This window comes from Zasmidium cellare (assembly GCF_010093935.1).
Source record: "Zasmidium cellare ATCC 36951 unplaced genomic scaffold M409scaffold_5, whole genome shotgun sequence".
Classification (NCBI taxonomy): domain Eukaryota; kingdom Fungi; phylum Ascomycota; class Dothideomycetes; order Mycosphaerellales; family Mycosphaerellaceae; genus Zasmidium; species Zasmidium cellare.
Window position 1 is genome coordinate 129,578 of NW_022986949.1, and position 18,472 is coordinate 148,049.

The window sequence follows — 18,472 nt, forward strand, 5'->3', positions numbered from 1 at the left end:
GATGGTTGCTTTTGTTGACGGGACTTTTATTTTCTTTGGATTTAGCGCTTTTTACGATTCCATCCATGACGATGATGATGGAGAGAGATACCCAGATGTGCGTTGAAAATGCCATCTCTTTTGAACTTACTATTACTTCCGCCCCTGGTGGTGGAAAAAGGGGGGCTATACCTATGGAATCAAATGATATTGAACTTTGGCCAACACCTTCACTGCTATCACCTTTCCTCTACTCTGTTCCGTTCTCATCTCCCTTCCCACACAACGAACACAAGCAAGTGTCCAGACCCGCAACCCGTGCCACATCACCACCCAACCCACCTGAAACGCAGAAGGATCGACCTCCTGATAAAAGTACACATTGTCAAGCCGTTAACCGCACAGTGTCTGAAACAAAAACCTGCCGTCTGTAACAACCCTGTCTCTTGCTGCACAACCACGCCATGTCATGTTTGGTTTCAGGCTTGATTCCAACCAAGAAATGAATCGCTCGATGCAATTAATAAGATCAGAAATAGAAAAAATCAAAGTCAAGGGCCATCGGTACTGTAGAGTCTGTCTCTGTGAATTCTTGTCATCATAGTTGGTATTGGATCTTTCTCCTGAATTCAACTGCTTTATCTACAGTATACAACAACCGAAGCTCCCCTCCTAAGTACCTATGAGGCCAAACCCGGAAGCGCGTAAGAAAGAATAGCGAGAGCTGGGGATCAATTCTTCCTAAAGCAATGCCAGTCCAGTCGCGAAACGCCTCGCGACGTCTGAAACGCCCTTGTCCTTCGTCTGCCGCTGCAAAAGTACCCCATTAGCCCTGCCCAAACGCCGCCTGATCAAAAACCTCCGAGGTTGGGTCTCCTGCCGAAAAATGCCATCTGTCTTCATTCCCCTTCTATCGTTCGTGTCTCGGCCGTTGTCGACTCCTGTCGAGTAGATTCGCATTCTATCCGAAAAGCTCGGCTGTCCCACCCCGTTCGACTCTATCAGTTGGTGGGTTCGATCATCCCGCGCAAAAAAATGCATGCCCGCGATCTTGTCGTTGATTCTCAGTAATCGCTCCCTTCACTCCCATAACAGCCCTCAGGACCCTAACAAAGAACCGCCTCCTTCAGGCGGAAACTCTAGTTCCGTGCGGGGAGCATCCTCAGTCTCGACTCGTCGTCATGATGCCCGCCGTGAGGAACATGGGATCTCTGCGGCGGCGATTGGGCAACAGCATTACCACCCGCCCCATTAACGGGGACGCCTTCCTGGATCATGCCCAAGTTCAAGCTCGAGAACGGCATCGTCAGCGTCTGCTGGCTCGAGTGAGAATTGGGCGTGCTAGCGCCAGATCGCACATGCGCCTGGCCGGGTCTCTGGATCTGGATCGGCGAGGGCGGGCGCGACGTTGCTTCGATGTAGCTGGGCGGGCCTTCGGTGAAAGGCGTGATGGCGCCTGGGGTGCGCAGCGCCGCGCCGTAGGACGGCACACGTGACAGGTCCGCCAGGTTGTAGTCGTTCTGGTGGATTCCTTGGTCTGTCGTGTCGTGCTCGTCCGACGTGCGTCGCGACATGGGGGCGCTCGTGTGCGGCGAGTGACCGGCTGATGTGGCAGGGAAGTACGAGCTGGCACTTCGTGGAGCTTGGGCTGGGCGCTGTTGGGCATGATTGCTGCCGCCGTTGTGATTGCGCTCCGGCGAGTGTTGCTCGTTCGCATCGGACATGCCAGGTGCGGGCGAGTTCCCACCTGACGGACTGTGGTTGCGTGACGTGCCCGAGTAATGGGATCCATGACTTGAGCCATTCTCTTGCAGATTTGCGAGGCGGGAGTGCAACAGGTGTGGCATCGCACTGCCGTGGTGCTCGGACGGATCGCTGTCAGCTATCCCGTTTATCGACAACACGTTCTCGTGGGAACCTCGTCGACTTTGGGCGAGGAACCCAGCTGGTGTTCCCGGGCCACTGCCTGCTCTGCTCATGAAGCCACTGGGATCGATATCGCTGTAGATTTGATCCAACTGATGACGTCCATACTCAGGAGGGGCGACCACCACCGTTTCAGAGTTGTTCAACTCTGCGTCTGACACTCCATTCGCACTCGGACACACCTCGTTCCTCTCATCGACAGGCAGATTCGGTGAAATGAAGAGCTTCACGGGTAATCGACAGACCAGCTGCGATACGTGACCTTCGGGGTTGTGGATGTTGACCATTAATTTGAAACGGTGCGTGATGTTGATGTTGTGCGAATCAACATCCTGCCGGCAGACATTGAGTGATTTGGGCAGCGGTAGCGTCGCCTTGAACTTGTACATCTCGTCGGCCATGGTCGGATTATCGATCGATTCGTCGTCGTAGATGATCCTCGATTGTTCCGGGAACTCCATGTCTGCCTTTGCGACTTCTGTCTCCTCCGTCTTCGACCGGTCTCCTCTGATGTCTGGAACCTCGCTGGCCTGTATCCTTTTCACCACCGTCTCCATCAGCCGCAGCTCAATCTTCCCAAGTCGTATGCCCTTCTTGATGGGCGACAATTCCACGTCTGCCGTTATCGACGTCCCAAACACAATCGCATCTGTCGGTATTGATATGCTATACGATATCTTGTTGGCCCAGATATCCGCGTTGACTCTTGACCTCGTCATCTCCATACTATCTTGACCCAGTGTCCGCACAATGCGGATGTGCTCTTGCGCCATGAGATCTTTCGCATTCCAGCCCGGTCTCGAGACGCTCGCATGCAAGTGATATGCGATATACGTCTCCCGCAGGCCCTCCACACTCTCAGGCATCGAGGGTGACAGCTCAAACTCGAACGGCCACTCTATGGTGCCCGCCTTGACTTTGTGCGCACTCTCGATGCCCAGTCTCTGCTCCTGATTCCAAAACACTCTCTTGTCCACCACTTCCCCCGCGGATATACCTCCCATATACCACCAGCTGATCTTGCGCTTACCCTCCAGCCGCACCTTGGGCTTCAGAATGCTCATGGGCTCGGGGGTATGCAGTCGCACTCGACCAGTGAGCTTGACCGTCTGCGCTTCGTGCTCGCCTCCATTGAACACAATGAACCGCAGATCAGGAACAATCTCGAGCCAGGGCTTGTTGTGTCGCGAAGTTCCTCCACCGCTGTGGTGGCCTCGTGGGGTGGGGACCATGGCGGGCGTCTTGACAGAGGGAAAGCTGGGCCAACTCACAGGTCCCACCGCAGGAGTGGGAAAAGAGCCAGTCAGATTGAGGCTCGTTCAATCTTCTGAATTGTTTTGTAGGCCAGTCCGCTGCCAGCAATGTGGCCTTTTAAAAGTGACGTGCGCGGGCAATCGCAAGCGAGAGTAGGGTGTGGCGGCGTGGGATGGATGCGCCTGAGGATCGGTGCTAGGAGCCTGCGAGGTAATGTTGCTGTTGATGCGAATGTAACAACAAAGGAGCAACAGCAAGCGCCAACAGCAGCGAGTACGATATTGTAGTAGTAGTAGTGAGCAAATGGCACCCACGTGCCCGTCGACGTTGAATTATCGCGAGTGGAAGCAGGGCCAGAAAGCATGCGCAGGTGGCCAGCCCGTGCGTATCGCGCAGTAGTGACGAACGGTTCCACGATCCGCAGCGAGACACGAATGGACGGGTATTGGATGGAGATGAGAAATGTTCGGGCGGAAAAAAATAATGGGTCTCAACCGCTGAAGTGCTGCTGCGAGTGTCGACCATCTCTCCGCAGTATCACCGCTCGATATGGCGTGGGCAGCGGCGGCGAGACGGTGACGACAGATTGGAGATTCAGCGTGAGCAGGTGAGAGATGTCATGCTAGCCCTCAGGCAATGGCGAGTGACCCAAGAAGCTGCAATTCGATTTGTCCTGTTGCACCACCGCAGGCACTCTCTATGCACATATACAGCCATCGCAGCTGCAACGACGATCACTGGCCGAGCCGTTATCGGTGTATGACTGTCGATGCTATCTCAGAAAAAGTTCAGCAATGAGGCTGGTTCCATGACGCCACACATGTGAGAGTGGGCCGTGCCGATCTGCACAGGCTGGCTGCTCGCACGTTTGCTGGTCCTCTCTAGGTTGCTCCCTTTTGGCCGACACTGCTCCGTCGCCCGCGGCCGCAGCCGTGTTGAACAGTCGGAGAGAGGAGCAACGTCGGGTTGAGACCGACAACGCCGAAACTTGCGAGCTCTGGGAAATTGGACGGCAGAGGAATGGACATTTGCTGCATCAGGGTACGGCGCATCGGCGAAAAGCCGCGGTATCCCACGCCTTCTGCTTTTCCCATGCCAGCTGAAGGAGTCAGGATTGCTGAGATAATGAACGGCATGTCCTGCTTTTGGCAGGTCCGCCAATGAACTCCCTCAGGGCTCCCCGATCGCGGCGTTCGAATTGACCACATGGCCAGCATTGGCCGTGACTGAGATCCTCCGTCATCACATGCACTTCTCATCACCATCATCGAAACATCTGAAAGCACATGCTACAGATCAGTCGGTCGAGTCCACTCGCGAATGTGTCCTGCGAGACAAAAATGTCAGCAATCGATCCCGCTTTCTCACACCACTACGCTTGCTGCGAATTGTTGGACTCGGATAGGGGTGGGTCCCAATATCCCAACCAAACGATCAAAAGAAAAGCAACCGGGCAACCCACCGTCCTTGCACGACGTGAGGATGCAGTGCTCCTCGAATCCAAGCCAGCAGAGTGGGTGTTCGTCGATGCTCTTCGACATCACTGGCGGCAGCACAGCTGTGCTTGCCATGGAATCCACAGGATGGACCATCTCATCGCCATTGGTGCCATCCGTCTGGACTTGAGTCAGATTCGAATTGCTCCTGAATCGTCCCACTGTCGATAGGCTCTGTTTCCGGTCGTTGCCTGATATGCTGCCTCGTGCTCGCGTCAGCTTTGGTCGTCCAAGCATTCCAACTGAAAAGTCCCATAGTAGGAGTTGACAATCCTCCCCCACGCTGCCAAAACGATAATTCCGTTCATCACACCTCCAAGGATCGAACTTGACGTCCGTTACCCAAGAATTGTGGCCCACACATCTCGCAACCAATGCATGATCAACCAGTGACCAGATGCTGACCAGGTCATCTTGCCCTCCCGTGAGTACATATCGTCCATCGGGGGACCACGTTACGCAAAGCATGGCGCCATAGTATGAGCGAAACACATCCAGCACCTTTTCCTCGATATAGTCCATTATCGTGAGTGAACCATCCTCACTAACGATCGCCAGAAGCTGCCCATCAGGAGAGAAAGCGATGCTATTGATCTTCATGTTTGACAATTTCCAGACTGCGACTGGATTCGTCTTTTGATTCCGCGACTGCACCGACTTTCTGACCTGGAATTTGAGGGCTGGTGGGCCGTCTCCGTTGGCGTGGCCATTTGTGTGACCATTCTCTATCGGTGACTGCTCTTCGGGTACGAAGTCGGCATCTTCCTTTTCCTTATCGTAAACTACCAGCGTGCCATCCATGTGGGCGGCGACGAACAGATTCTCCTTGTTGGGCAACCACAAAACGGAGGATATCGCCGATGGATTGATCATGCCATTCTTGTTGATTCTGGCATACTTTTGCGACATTGGTTCGTACCATATTATGTCTGACGTGTTGAAGCCGAGTATGAGGTCAAGGTGAGTGTTTGACTTTGTGACTGGGTTCAAGTCATGACAAAGGGCGTGCGCTTTGGTGAACAAGACTTTGGTCATGTTTTCGGTCTTGAGGTCTGACGACAGATCCAGCCACATGAACGCGCGATTGACGTTGGCGAAAGCGAACAACCCATCTGGCGAGCGCTCGGTCAACCGCTTCTGCCACGCCTCGTGCGGTATCACCCTCGACACAAAGGACGAATTCGATTTGACAATGTTATTCTTCGGCTTCGACTTTTGATCCTTCTTCCCGCCCTTGACTGGTAGAGGCGCTAGCGCTGGGTTACTGTCCCCAAAAGATGAAGTCTGACTGTAGTATCCAACCGAGCCCAAGCCGTTGACTGTTGATCCGGCATCGCTCTTAGGACTCTGCGCCTCTTCAGCTATGCTTGGCGGTATATTGGAGCGTGTGCTCTGCGAGGTGGTTGTTCGAAAGAGGTTCTGCGACGGAGGCTTTCGAGGTGCGAGCACTGCGATAGAGAGGCGCGATCCAGCGGTGGGAGGGCCGACGGTGGTCGCGAGAGGGTTGTTGTTGGGCTGCGGCGCATCGCTTGGATGTGGAGGCGGCGTCGCAAGGTGTAGGTCGTCTTTCAGAGTATATGTGCCTTCTCCGAGTACCAGCTGGTAGTCGGGGCCTGTGGGATGTTCGAGGATGTTGTTCGTCTCCAGCAATGGCCCGCTGCCCGGCATGCCTGTGTAGAGGTTGCCATTTGGATAGCGAGGCGGAGGCGGCAGGACGACTCCAACACTTATCGTCAGTATCGCGTGCAAGCAGGTATTATTGTGCGACTGATAGCACATGCAGGGACGCGGTTTCGCTTACACATGATGCTGGCTGTGGCGGCTTGGGAGACCCCAAGCTCAGTGAGATGGAGGGAGAGTTGGCGATGGTGTGATCATCGAATCGCAATCATCGGTGCTTGTGTGGCAGAGCTGGTAAGGTGTATATGTAGTCGATGGATGAGGAGACGACGACGACTACGACGACGACGACCGCCTTCGAGTGGGGTATGGGGTATATTTGGCCTCGCGTGGCTAGCACGAGGTGCGATCTTCAGCCGGCCCTGCTAAATCAATTCAACCGCGCGCGGCGTCGTTCCCGTAGAGCTACTAACCAATATTGCTGCCGTGAGATGTATGCGAGTCTGAATACTAATGTGTCAGTTGCGGTAGAACCTTCAAGCTCCAACTTCCTCGAGGCTCTCATAGAGTTCAGTGTTACATAAGCGGAGTGAAGTCGATTTGCATTGGAAATTTTACCCATCTCGTGAATCTATGAGGGCTGGGAGTAGGCACCAAGTCAAGACTTGGAGTTATGGTCCGTCTTCTTCGACACCATCTTGGCTGTTTCTGATGGTGGGAGTGCAAGCACTGGACTATACAGCCGACGACTCTGCGCCGTTGACAAGGGCATCAGAGTATTGAGCTTCTATACAATATACTTTACATTTCTGTGAGAGGCGATGTACGTTTCCTTCATGCATTGACCACTCATCGAAGCTCAACGCCGAATCGACTGACCAGCTCCTGTCTGATCTGCTCATGCAGCGCGTTGGCCTCCTCGTTGGTGAGGGTCTTCTCCAGACTGCGGTATGTGACACGATAGCACAAGCTTTGGCGCCCTGTCTTTGGGTGCTTGAAGCTATCGATCAGTGCCACGTTCTCCACGTCGGTGCCGGCTGTGTTGCGAACGACTTCCATCAGGTCGTTTTCGTGGAAGGCAGGAGGCTCGCTAGTGGTAGGTGGCTCTGTTGGCTGACCTCCTGCAGGCGAAGGCGCTGATGACACCGACGCTGGTGTTTCAGTGATGACTGGTCCAGCTTTCGGGAGCCAGAAAGCTACGTCCCTAGGCGCCGCTGGGTATTTGCTGAATGGTTGAAAGCGCCTGGCAGGCTTTGACTCATCGAATTGGCCAAGGAAGCGTTGGTCCTTGCTCCAGAATAGTCTGATATCAGGAATGCCGAAGAGAAGCATAGCGAGTCTTTCAAGCCCGAGACCGAACGCCCAGCCGATTCTGGAGGGTACATCAGCGCGGTTCAGCAACGGCTGGTCGATGACACCGCAGCCAAGAACTTCCAGCCAATCTCCTCGCCACCAAACCTCCAATTCCCATGATGGTGATGTGTGAGGGAAGAAGGCTTCGACCCAGCGGACTTTCAATGGTTCCTGCTCAGCTTCTGCTCCTTGGCCAGCAGCTGCAAGAGCCTTGTCCGCCTCCGAAAAAATCGCCACGACCATGTTTTCTAGGGAGCGCTTCAGATGCGTTGCGACGGCCTCTGCTTCCTCGGGAGAGTGGTGTTCCGACTGCAGTGGATTCCTCACGTCGTGGAAAGTTGGATTTGGATTATCGACGACCAAATCATGTTTTGGGATCTTCTCTACATCCGCAAGGATCTGCTTGGTCAATTCCCCTCGGCTTGAGAAGTCGTTGCGATCCCACGTTAAGGCTCCTTCCATTTGGTGGAACACAGGATAATGGCTACGATCGACAGCGTCTCGGCGGTACACATCTGCAGTGATGGTATACCCATTGTTGGTGTTGGCTCGGAAAGTATCGACTTCGTGAGCTGTTGTGTGCGTTCGTAGAACGGTGTCCTTGTTCACATAGTAAGTATCGGTCTTGCTTCGGCCAGGGTGGTCTGCGGCGAATCCGAGGGAGTCGAAGTTCTGGCCCACAGTAACGACAGGCTTCAAGTTGTTGTGATTCTGAAAGCTAGGGAAACGTGATTCGATCAATTTCCTCGTGATCGATAGCGGGTGGTTCGGCTGTAGATGTAGACTCCGACCATAATGCGAGATAATCGATGGTGGTACATTGGTCCACTCGTCAGCGGGGTATGGAGTGCCATCAATGGTGATTGATGATGGTTTCGTGTCTAGTTCGTTGCGGTGTCAGTAAGCTGGGAGCATGTGAAGTCCAGAGGAGTGTTATTCCCGCCACTAGCATGAGCTGTGAGTGAAGGGAACCCGCTCTTGCCGCTCACAGTCAAGCCGCCTCCGTGAACAATCTTTCAAAGCTGTCCGACATCGCAGTAACAGAGCGCCAACTTTGGGTGCTGAATCGTTTCCAGCAGGACGATCATGTGTAGCAAAGGCTAGAAAAGTGAGCAGCACTGACCTGTAGAGAGGAAGCTTCGAGGGGGAGCAATGCGGTTTCGCAAGAGCGAACGAACGCCTGCTGGCAACGCCCATATGGACGCTCCCGGAGAGCAGCTGAGTTTGACCATGACCGTCGCCCTGGAATAATGCCTCCAGTGTGAGGCCAGAGATGAATGCAATGGGAGAGACAATGTTGCAAATCGCTTCTCCCAATGGCAAAGTCGCGTGAACGTGCAGGCGGCTACACCCGTGTATCGAATTTCGTCTCGAATTATGTGGACATATTGACGTCTCTAGCACAACGTCTTCGACAGCTTTCTCGACTTGACATTCCATCTCTTCCTCGCCTTCTGCGTTATGCTCCATCACACGACGGGCATGCAGAACAGCAGATCTCGAGTTGGCCCAACTGCTGACAAATCGGCAGCATCGTGAAGAGGAGGTGCGCAGATCTCCGTAGTATATGAGAGGAGAGGGTTGCCAGTAGACCTGCCACGGAGGATGAACGTTATACTTACGGTGAGACTGCTTCCAACCACAAGTTGTACTTGAGCGGCTTCTTTCTACATGTCTGATCGCCCTCTGGCTTTGCCTCACACTGCCATCTGCCACATCGACATTCGCAATGTCCACTGCTTACAAGACGGTTCAAACATCAAACCTCGAAGTCGCGTACTATGACCATGGCGAGAAAGTTGGCTGGCCGGTCGTTCTATCTCACGGATTTCCCTACGATCCTCATGCATTCGACGAAGTCGTCCCACATCTGACGGCGAAAGGCGCGAGGGTCATCGTGCCCTATCTCAGAGGATATGGTCCCACACGATTTCTGTCAAATGCCACTCCACGCGCCGGACAGCAAGCTGCGCTCGGCTCTGACCTGAAAGAGCTTCTAGACGCCCTTGAGATCGAGAAGGCCGTCCTTGCTGGTTTTAACTGGGGCGGGCTCGCATCCTGCGTCGTCACAGCACTGTGGCCCGAGCGGGTGTCTGGACTCGTTTGTTACGCTGGCTACGATATAATCGATCGAAAGGCTCAACTTCAACCGAGTACAGCAGGTCTCGAATGCGTCATGTGGTATCAGCACTTGTTCCAGTACGAGCGTGGCAAAGTCTGCTTGAGGAACAACAGGCGAGAGCTGGCACAAATTCTTTGGCGACAATGGTCACCCACGAGTCCATTTATACACAAGAAGTTCGACGACGTAGCGCCGTCTTTTGATAATGTGGATTTTGTAGACGTCGTAATCGGGGCATATCGGCATGTGTTGGGCACAGAAGAAGGAGACCGATCTTTGGAGAGCCTTGAGGAGAGACTTGCGACTCTACCGGCAATCACGGTGCCTTGCATCACTCTCGATGGAACGCAAGACCCCTTGAAGCCAGGGGGCTCTGCAGCACATGCGCACCATTTCGTCGGCCGTCATGAGAGGCGTGAGTATGATGTCGGCCATGCGTTCCCTCTTGAAGAACCGAAAGCTTTTGCGGATGCAATATTGGATGTCCACCAGTGGTCGAGTGAGTGAGCCGACGGCAGATGGCTTGTCTAGGGGAATTGGCGCGAACACATTTAAAACTTCGCCGTGCCCTGTGGAAGTCTGTGTGGAAATACGGGAGGTGTTATGACTGGACCACGATTGGTTTTAAAAGAGAAGTCTTGCCTGCCTGCCACAGTTCTGTCAATGAATTACACCTTCGACATACTCGAGCGATCATGTAGCATCACAATGAACAAGCGCTTCGTTTCATGACGACTGCCGTTCGCTCCCATCACGGTACTCCTCTTATTATTCTTGTTGGAGAGAGGAGACCTTCGGCTGCTACTTCTAATCCCGCTGCAGGTGCCGAGTTTAAGCCGAAGCACGTTCCTGAGCGATCTTATTGCCGGCGCCATTGGTACATCATCTATTACTACTTACCCTCTCGCTACTCCGGAACTCGCTGGAAATCCTGGTTCTTTTGTGCTCACTCACATGGAGCAATGACCAGTACAGAGCAATGTCGACTTCCACCGCCAAGAGCAAGGATGTCAAGCAAACCCACATTCACTATCCGCTATGGTTTGGCGGCAGCGCAAGTTGTTTTGCTGCGTGCGTGACGCATCCTTTGGATCTATGTAAGTTGAGTGCGGTTTGAACTCTTGAGGAGAGTGCTAACAGGTTTATGCAGTGAAAGTATAACAACACCGGGCGATCGTCCACTTCCCACCCTTTGCTCACGACTTCAAGGTCCGGTTACAAACACAGCCTCACGATGGCCCTCGGAAGAGTATGGTTCAGATGGCTACGCATATTGTGAAGAGTGATGGAATCAAGGGGATATATCGAGGAGTGAGTGTGCCCATAAAGTCTCTGAATGAGGATTGCGACTAACGGGTGGGCGTGGACAGCTCTCTGCAGCGCTTTTGCGCCAGATCACCTACAGCACGACACGATTCGGCGTATACGAGGAACTGAAAGAAGTCTTCAGCGATGGGGTTAAGCAACCCTCGTTCCCGGCTCTGATAGCCATGGCGTCGACGTCCGGTTTCCTAGGCGGCATTGCAGGCAACCCTGCGGATATCTTGAACGTTCGCATGCAAAACGATGCCGCCCTTCCTCCAGCAGATCGACGCAACTACAAGCATGCGGGAGATGGTCTCATTCGAATGTTACGGGAAGAAGGCTTTGGCAGCTTATTCCGCGGCGTGTGGCCTAACAGTACTCGTGCCGTGCTCATGACAGCATCGCAACTCGCCAGTTACGACATTTTCAAGAAACAGTTGCTCGAACACACGAGCATGGGAGACAATCTATACACGCATTTTTCAGCATCGTTCATGGCCGGATTCGTCGCAACCACAGTCTGCAGTCCAGTAGATGTGATCAAGACCAGGATCATGAGCGCCAAGACATCCGAAGGCCTATTCAGTCTCATCACCAGAATCACGGCCAACGAGGGGTTCATTTGGATGTTCAAGGGATGGGTTCCTTCATTCATCCGTCTGGGTCCTCACACGATTGCTACATTCCTGTTCTTGGAGCAGCACAAGAAGATTTACCGGAAGATAAAGGGGTATGAATAGGGCGCTACTCTGCAGTGGATCTGTGCATTCTGTCTAGCAAGGCGTTCGGGTAATAGAGGATGGGTAGATCAGGTTGAGGCTTCGTCGGCCTTTCTGGAAGAGCAGGGCGTTCGGGGGTAGGTCGTTCATCGTGTATATACGGTATAGACTGGAGGCTGTAAAGACACGCGAGGAGAAAGCAAAGAATTACGAACGCTTGTAAACTGTTCGACCTTAACACCAACATCGGAGTGAGTATTTGTCTCTGTTCGATACGTTCCTTCCTCCGACGAGCACCCTCCCACTTCTTAACCATACGCGCACCTTCCCTACCAGTTACTTCTGAGCTGAACTAGCAACCAACCACTGCCCATGTTACCCTTCCCTCTGACAACACACCGCCAAGACAAATCTCTCTTTCGACTTCCAATTCTTCCGTGAACGCTGAGCAAACATCATGGCAAAGACGAAAAACATCCCAGGCCGTGAGAAGCAACGGCGTCGCGAAGACCCGAATTGGCCTTCTTACCTTGCCGCTCGCGAACAGCAGCTTCAGCAATGGCGCAACGATCGAACTCGGCCCCTGACCAGCAAGGAAGTCAAGAAGCTGCACCGCAAGCTCACACGAGCCTCGAGTGGTATGGCACAGCGCCACCAATCCATGAAAGAAGCACGTCCAGACGAGGAAGATGTCAAGGATACTATTCAGAAAGAAGACGATGGGCTTCCTACGCGTGCAGACGAAGAAGGGTTCCGACGTTGACGATGACGAGCAACAAGAGTGGCTCGAGGGCGAGCGTGAGTTGAATACGATGCGACAACATGCGAACGAAGGAGTAGGACGACCGCTGCCATCGAACGCACATGAAATGTTCGAGATGGGAAGACAGATCCTCGCGAAGACCGGACGGCTGCCTGCGAATAGGAAAGAGATGCTCGCCATGGGGAAGGCAATGCTCGCGCTAGGAGCTGAGGAAATCCTCGCGAGAGGGGAGGAGTTGTTCACGAAAGGACAAGAGGTTCTCAACGCGCTGCAGGGGATTGCGTAGTCGATTCGAAGAGGCTCGGCTGATGGCGGAATGGCTATTGTTGGCAGAGGATCTGTGACGTGGCGGAGTGGTGTACGTTCAACGTCCGTTTTCTGAAAGTGTTCGGCTTGGCGATGTATGAGAGAATGTCCATGGCGCATTGCTTGAGTATCGAGACTGTTCCTTGCGAGCATTGATGCGAGGCTATCAGAAGCTTCAGGACGGGCCTGGGTCAGGTAGTCCAGGAACACTGTTTCTTCAGATGCTTCGATGGGCTAGTGGAGGGGTCGCCTTTCCGTACCACTTCATCTTCTCTCAGACTCTCGGTCCTGCCATATCAATGCGCGTGTGTTGAAGAGCATGGTCCACCTTCGAAGCGTCGAGATCGAAGTGCTTGTCGAACGGATCCTGCAACCCAGAGCGCGCAACCCTGGTCTTCATTACATTTTCTTCTTTCGCACGCTGAGTTTCAAAGAGTCTGGAGATGAATTCAATGGAGAAAGCAAATACATGGCTGTTCGATGCCGTCGTTATTGTCGTCTCGTAAAGCGGCTCGTCCCGGCACCTCCGAGCCGCACCAGGGGCACAAGGCCAGCTGGACATTGAACTTCGTCCATCGAATTTGACGCCTCACTGCTGCTGCTCGGAAGCTCCTACGCAGCATCAACCACCACTCCTTCAGCTTTCCCTTCATCAGCACCCCGGCGACCTTGTTAACGGCCTTTTAAGCAGGACTGTAGGGAGCGCAGCATAGCTCCCAACACCGCATCATGTCTGGACGTATGTATTTCGGCCTCGCCAACCACCAACCACCTTGGGCACGCGACTCTCCAACCGCAGCCTAGCCAACACATGCTACTGCGCGACACGGCGTGGGTATTCAGATATTGAGGCTAACACGTGCTTCTACCACAGTCCGCTTCCTCGACCTCGTGAAGCCCTTCACACCCCTCATCCCCGAAGTTCAGGTCCCAGAGACCAAGGTCCCCTTCCAGCAAAGGATAATATGGACGAGCGTCACCCTCGTCATTTTCTTGGTCATGAGCCAGATGCCGTTGTACGGCATTGTATCTTCGGGTGAGCACTTCGCTTGGCAATAGCAAAGGAGGAAGAGCAGACGATTGACGGGTTTCTAGACACCTCTGATCCTCTATACTGGCTGCGCATGATGATGGCCAGTAATCGCGGTACACTCATGGAACTGGGTATCACACCGATCATTTCTTCCGGCATGATGTTCCAGCTGCTTGCTGGTACTCACCTCATTGACGTCAACCTCGACCTCAAGTCCGATCGCGAACTCTACCAGACTGCCCAGAAGCTTCTTGCTATCATCCTTGCGTTTGGCCAATCTTGCGTCTACGTGCTTACTGGACTTTACGGCCCACCAGCGGATCTTGGTGCTGGTATCTGCGTTCTCTTGGTCGTCCAGCTCCTGGCTGCTGCTCTTATTGTCATTCTGCTTGACGAGCTTCTGCAGAAGGGATACGGTCTTGGATCTGGTATCTCTCTCTTCATTGCGACCAACATCTGCGAGTCTATTGTCTGGAGGGCTTTCTCCCCAACGACGGTCAACACTGGCCGTGGCCCAGAATTCGAGGGTGCCATCATTGCGCTGGTCCACCTGCTCATTACCTGGCCAAACAAGCAACTCGCACTTCGCGAGGCCTTCTACCGCCAGAACCTGCCAAACATCATGCAGCTGTTGTCGACTATCATCGTCTTCGCCGCTGTCATCTACCTGCAAGGTATGTCGCATCCAACAAGAAGCATCCCCAAACACTAACGTTGTTCAAGGCTTCCGCGTTGAGATCCCAGTAAAGTCTTCGCGCCAGCGTGGCATGCGTGGCTCATACCCCGTCCGTCTGTTCTACACCTCGAACATGCCGATCATGCTCCAGTCCGCCCTCTCGTCGAACGTTTTCCTCGTCTCCCAGATGCTTTACAACAAGCTTCCAGACAACCTCTTGGTCAAGCTGATTGGTGTGTGGGAAGCTCGCGAGGGTACTGCCCAGGTCCTTCCAGCCAGCGGTCTGGTCTACTACATGTCCCCACCACTCAACATCACCGACGCTCTCATGGACCCGATTCACACGGCTGTCTTCACTGTCTACATGCTTGTCGCCTGTGCCGCCTTTAGCAAGACATGGATTGAGGTTTCTGGTTCCAGCCCCCGCGATGTCGCTAAGCAATTGAAGGAGCAAGGATTGGTCATGGCTGGACACCGTGATGAAAGCATGTACAGGGAGTTGAAGCGTGTCATCCCAACTGCTGCCGCTTTCGGTGGTGCTTGCATTGGTGCTCTCTCCATCACCAGTGATCTTATGGGTGCTCTGGGAAGCGGAACCGGTATTTTGATGGCCGTCACGTAAGTTTTGCACTGAGCATATTCGAGTACCTCAACTAATCATATCACAGTATCATCTACTCGTACTTCGAAATCGCCGCCAAGGAAGGTGATATGGCAGGTCTCAAGGGCATGGTGATGGGCTAAAAGCGTGAGAGGATCAAGTTGGAGTAAGGTGAGACTCAATCTTGTGAAAAGTATAGTGTAACAAGACAGCATTGAACGAAAGTCATTACAAAACGCGAAGCATACATTCACGAGGCTGGCAGACTTCTCCCATTGACTCTGCACGTGCTGCGGCCCGCACAATGTTGTCCTCCCGGCTTGGACCGCTTTGGTGGTGATGATGTCTCAGCCCCGCATCGTGTCCCAGAGCTCTGATCAAAGAGCTGGTCAGCAAGATGAAGGATCACCAGCTCCCAGCCATACACACGACGAGTTGCAGAGCTCGTGCATGTCACGGTACACAGCGGGAAGGGGAGGACGACGTCTCTTGTTTCTTTTGTACCGTCTCTTCCTGTAACATCACTCACAATCTTAAATCACCATCAGATCACACCCCCAGAACATCTTCGAATCCGCCATGGCACCTCTCCAGCCTCAAGCCGGCCATGTTGGCCTTGTCGTCCCATTGTGCACCTCCGCCGCCACGGTCGGACTTGCACTCTACCAGTACCCAGTCTTCTTGGCCTTCTTGACACCAGACGAGAAAGGCGAATCCATCGCCGGAAAGCCCCTCTCCAAGTTCTGGCACCCCATGGCTCGTCTCGCCCACCCCATCACCTATACCCCTCACAGCCTCGCTAACCCACCCTCTCCAGGTCAAACAAGGCCGCGTCCTCATCGCCTCCCTCGCCCTCTCCTCCAGCGTCGCCGGGGCCCTCGCCGCCCGCTGGCTGCGCACGCACTCCACGCTCGAGACCACCGACGTCTCCAAGTGGTACATTGCGGGCGCGGTGCTCGCGGGCGCTCACCTCGCCAGTCTGCCCATCATCGCGCAGCCGGTCGGCAGGATTATCCAGGCGAATCAGAAGGACGATGCGAGTGCGGAGAGGAGCAATCGCGAGGAGATGAAGACTTGGTTGACGATTCATACGATTCGGACGTTGGTTGTTGATGTAAGTTTGTGAATAAGTTGTTCTGCGAGTGATGGTGGAGAGGGTGTGAGTGAATGAGTTGGTGCTAATGATGTGGTTGACAGCTGCCGGCTTTGGTTGCTTTTGCGGAGGGCGTTGCGTTGAGTCTTTGGGTTACGAGTCGTTGATGGGATCGTTGGGTTTAAGAATGATTATGAAGAGATGAGTGGGATACATACATTTGCTGGGTTATGACACATGATGAGGAGGAGAGAGTGAAAGAGAGAGCGGTGTACCACTATGAATATCATCTGCAGTACGTTCGAAGCTCTATACTCTACTTGATGTCTTCACCTCTTCTCTCACTACCCTCAAAATGCCCACTCACCCACTCATCCCAACGCCCTCGCTGATGCAAAAAACCCCACAACATCCTCCATTTTCTATGCCAATGCCTCATGCTCCCTCTTCCACTCCTCACAAAACTCATAGTCCGCATACCCCACCTCACTCTTCACCTTATAAAACACCTCCCTCTCATACTTCCTCAGCGGCACCCCCTTCTTTACCCTAAACACCAAATCCGGATTCGAGATAAAATACCTCCCAAACACCACCCCGACTTCCTTATCCGCATACTCCTCATCCACGATCCTCCGCGCGCTTTCCGGCGTCAACCCGCCCGCTATCAAAATCGGCGACGTCTTTCCCCAAACGTCGACCAAAGGATCGTTCTTCTCCGTCGCCTCGACGTCCGCGTTGCCCGAGATACGGCTCTCGACGAGGTGCAAGTACGCAAGACGGTGCTTCGCGAGTTCGGCCGTGAGGTGCGTGAACTGCGGGATCGGATCGGCCATCTTCATGCCCTGGAAGGGACTCCAGGGGCTCAGCCGGATGCCCGTCCTGTCCGCGCCCACGGCGTCGACGACAGCGCGCGTGACTTCGAGAGCGAACCGCGCGCGGTGCGCGACGCTGCCGCCCCAGCGGTCGGCGCGGGCGTTGCAGGTGTCCTGCGTGAACTGGTCGATGAGGTAGCCGTTCGCGGCGTGGATTTCGACGCCGTCGAAGCCGGCGGCCAGGGCGTTTTGGGCTGCGAGGGCGTACCAGGTGATGTATTGCGTGATTTCGTCCTCGGTCAAGGCTCGTGGGACGGGGGCCCCGTCTTCGTAGGCCGTCGGTGACGAGGACACGACATTCCCACTTCCCTCAGCCTTCAAAACTTCCGGATTCGCTACGCGGCCCAAAGCCCAGAGCTGGCAGTACATGTACCCTCCCTCCTTGTGCACCGCGTCCGTGACGGCCTTCCACGCGGCGATTTGCTCGGCGTTGTAGATCCCGGGGACGTTGGCGTTCCCTCCAGCGGAAGGGTGGATGACGCAGGCTTCGGAGATGAGCAGGGTTCCTGGGTAGGCGCGGGCGCGTTGGGCGTAGTATTCGGCGGCGAGGGGGAGGATGGTGTGGGTGTCTGAGGCGCGGAAGCGCGTTAGGGGCGCCATGATTATGCGGTTGGAGAGGGTGAGGGTGCCGATCTGGATGGGGGTGAAGAGTTTCCTTGTAGGGGGTGGTAGGGAGCCCATGGTGGCGGTATGGTTGTTGCTGGTTTCGTTGGAGAGAGGCGAGGTAAGTGAGGAATGGGTACGAGAGAGAGGAGTGTCCGTCAATAGCGTTCGAAGCAAAGGAACAATGGCGACAAGGACACATTTATACCGACCTACATTCGACCTGAGTCTGGATTTATCAGCGGGCCTTCCAGAGCAACACGCAGACATGAGAAGAAGAAGAGGAGCCAGACCCACCCTGCCACGGCAGATAGAGAGAAAGTGGGAGATGGCGAGAGATTGTGGAAACTTGTTGGCAAGATAGCCCAGATCTCTCGGTAGAGACTCGGATTCGGGCAGAGCGACTTTTTTCGAACGGACGGACCCCTGTCTATTACTTCATGGCCAGCTTCAATCACGTGTCGCCGTGGATAAGTATTGGGGGGTCGCTTTCCTCGCCGGAGACGGCTGTTTGTTGATGGTACTTGGATCGTTGACAAAATGGAGGATTGAAGGTGTGATTTCAAGTCATGTTCGTATTTTCCATTTCTCGTTTCTCGCTATCCCTGATTGCTGTACGACTACATCCGTTTTGTCGAAAAGGTATCATGCTGCTTCGTTCCAAGACAAACCCGCTGCAAGTACGGTATGCTGTGAAGTCGAAGGTGGCCATGCTGATGCCCTTGTGACCGAGGACTTGAGTAGATGA

General features: G+C 54.1%; 8 protein-coding genes across 8 annotated transcripts; 4 read left to right on the plus strand and 4 right to left on the minus strand.

Annotated features, from left to right (window-relative positions):
- Positions 1-1,118: 1,118 nt before the first annotated feature.
- Positions 1,119-3,137, minus strand: M409DRAFT_63584 (uncharacterized protein; the record flags this gene model as incomplete). Its single annotated transcript, XM_033815664.1, has 1 exon — positions 1,119-3,137. One exon carries the CDS (start codon positions 3,135-3,137, stop codon positions 1,119-1,121), a length of 2,019 nt encoding a protein of 672 aa, XP_033672102.1.
- A 1,311-nt stretch (positions 3,138-4,448) lies between these two features.
- Positions 4,449-6,323, minus strand: M409DRAFT_63585 (uncharacterized protein; the record flags this gene model as incomplete). The annotated part of the gene is made up of 2 exons (XM_033815665.1): positions 4,449-4,486; positions 4,622-6,323. The coding sequence occupies 2 exons, from the start codon at positions 6,321-6,323 to the stop codon at positions 4,449-4,451; spliced, it is 1,740 nt and encodes a 579-aa protein (XP_033672103.1).
- Positions 6,324-7,124: 801 nt separating this feature from the next.
- M409DRAFT_18332 (uncharacterized protein) lies at positions 7,125-8,860 on the minus strand (the record flags this gene model as incomplete). Its single annotated transcript, XM_033804453.1, has 2 exons — positions 7,125-8,509; positions 8,752-8,860. 2 exons carry the CDS (start codon positions 8,858-8,860, stop codon positions 7,125-7,127), a joined length of 1,494 nt encoding a protein of 497 aa, XP_033672104.1.
- A 497-nt stretch (positions 8,861-9,357) lies between these two features.
- M409DRAFT_18333 (uncharacterized protein) lies at positions 9,358-10,257 on the plus strand (the record flags this gene model as incomplete). Its single annotated transcript, XM_033804454.1, has 1 exon — positions 9,358-10,257. The coding sequence occupies one exon, from the start codon at positions 9,358-9,360 to the stop codon at positions 10,255-10,257; it is 900 nt and encodes a 299-aa protein (XP_033672105.1).
- A 472-nt stretch (positions 10,258-10,729) lies between these two features.
- On the plus strand, positions 10,730-11,795 carry M409DRAFT_63587 (uncharacterized protein; the record flags this gene model as incomplete). The annotated part of the gene is made up of 4 exons (XM_033815666.1): positions 10,730-10,847; positions 10,901-10,905; positions 10,960-11,061; positions 11,121-11,795. 4 exons carry the CDS (start codon positions 10,730-10,732, stop codon positions 11,793-11,795), a joined length of 900 nt encoding a protein of 299 aa, XP_033672106.1.
- A 436-nt stretch (positions 11,796-12,231) lies between these two features.
- On the plus strand, positions 12,232-12,537 carry M409DRAFT_50686 (uncharacterized protein; the record flags this gene model as incomplete). The annotated part of the gene is made up of 1 exon (XM_033811596.1): positions 12,232-12,537. One exon carries the CDS (start codon positions 12,232-12,234, stop codon positions 12,535-12,537), a length of 306 nt encoding a protein of 101 aa, XP_033672107.1.
- A 1,035-nt stretch (positions 12,538-13,572) lies between these two features.
- On the plus strand, positions 13,573-15,296 carry M409DRAFT_50687 (uncharacterized protein; the record flags this gene model as incomplete). Its single annotated transcript, XM_033811597.1, has 5 exons — positions 13,573-13,582; positions 13,718-13,879; positions 13,939-14,550; positions 14,600-15,170; positions 15,221-15,296. 5 exons carry the CDS (start codon positions 13,573-13,575, stop codon positions 15,294-15,296), a joined length of 1,431 nt encoding a protein of 476 aa, XP_033672108.1.
- A 1,372-nt stretch (positions 15,297-16,668) lies between these two features.
- Positions 16,669-17,802, minus strand: M409DRAFT_18337 (uncharacterized protein; the record flags this gene model as incomplete). Its single annotated transcript, XM_033804455.1, has 1 exon — positions 16,669-17,802. One exon carries the CDS (start codon positions 17,800-17,802, stop codon positions 16,669-16,671), a length of 1,134 nt encoding a protein of 377 aa, XP_033672109.1.
- Between the last annotated feature and the right edge of the window lie 670 nt (positions 17,803-18,472).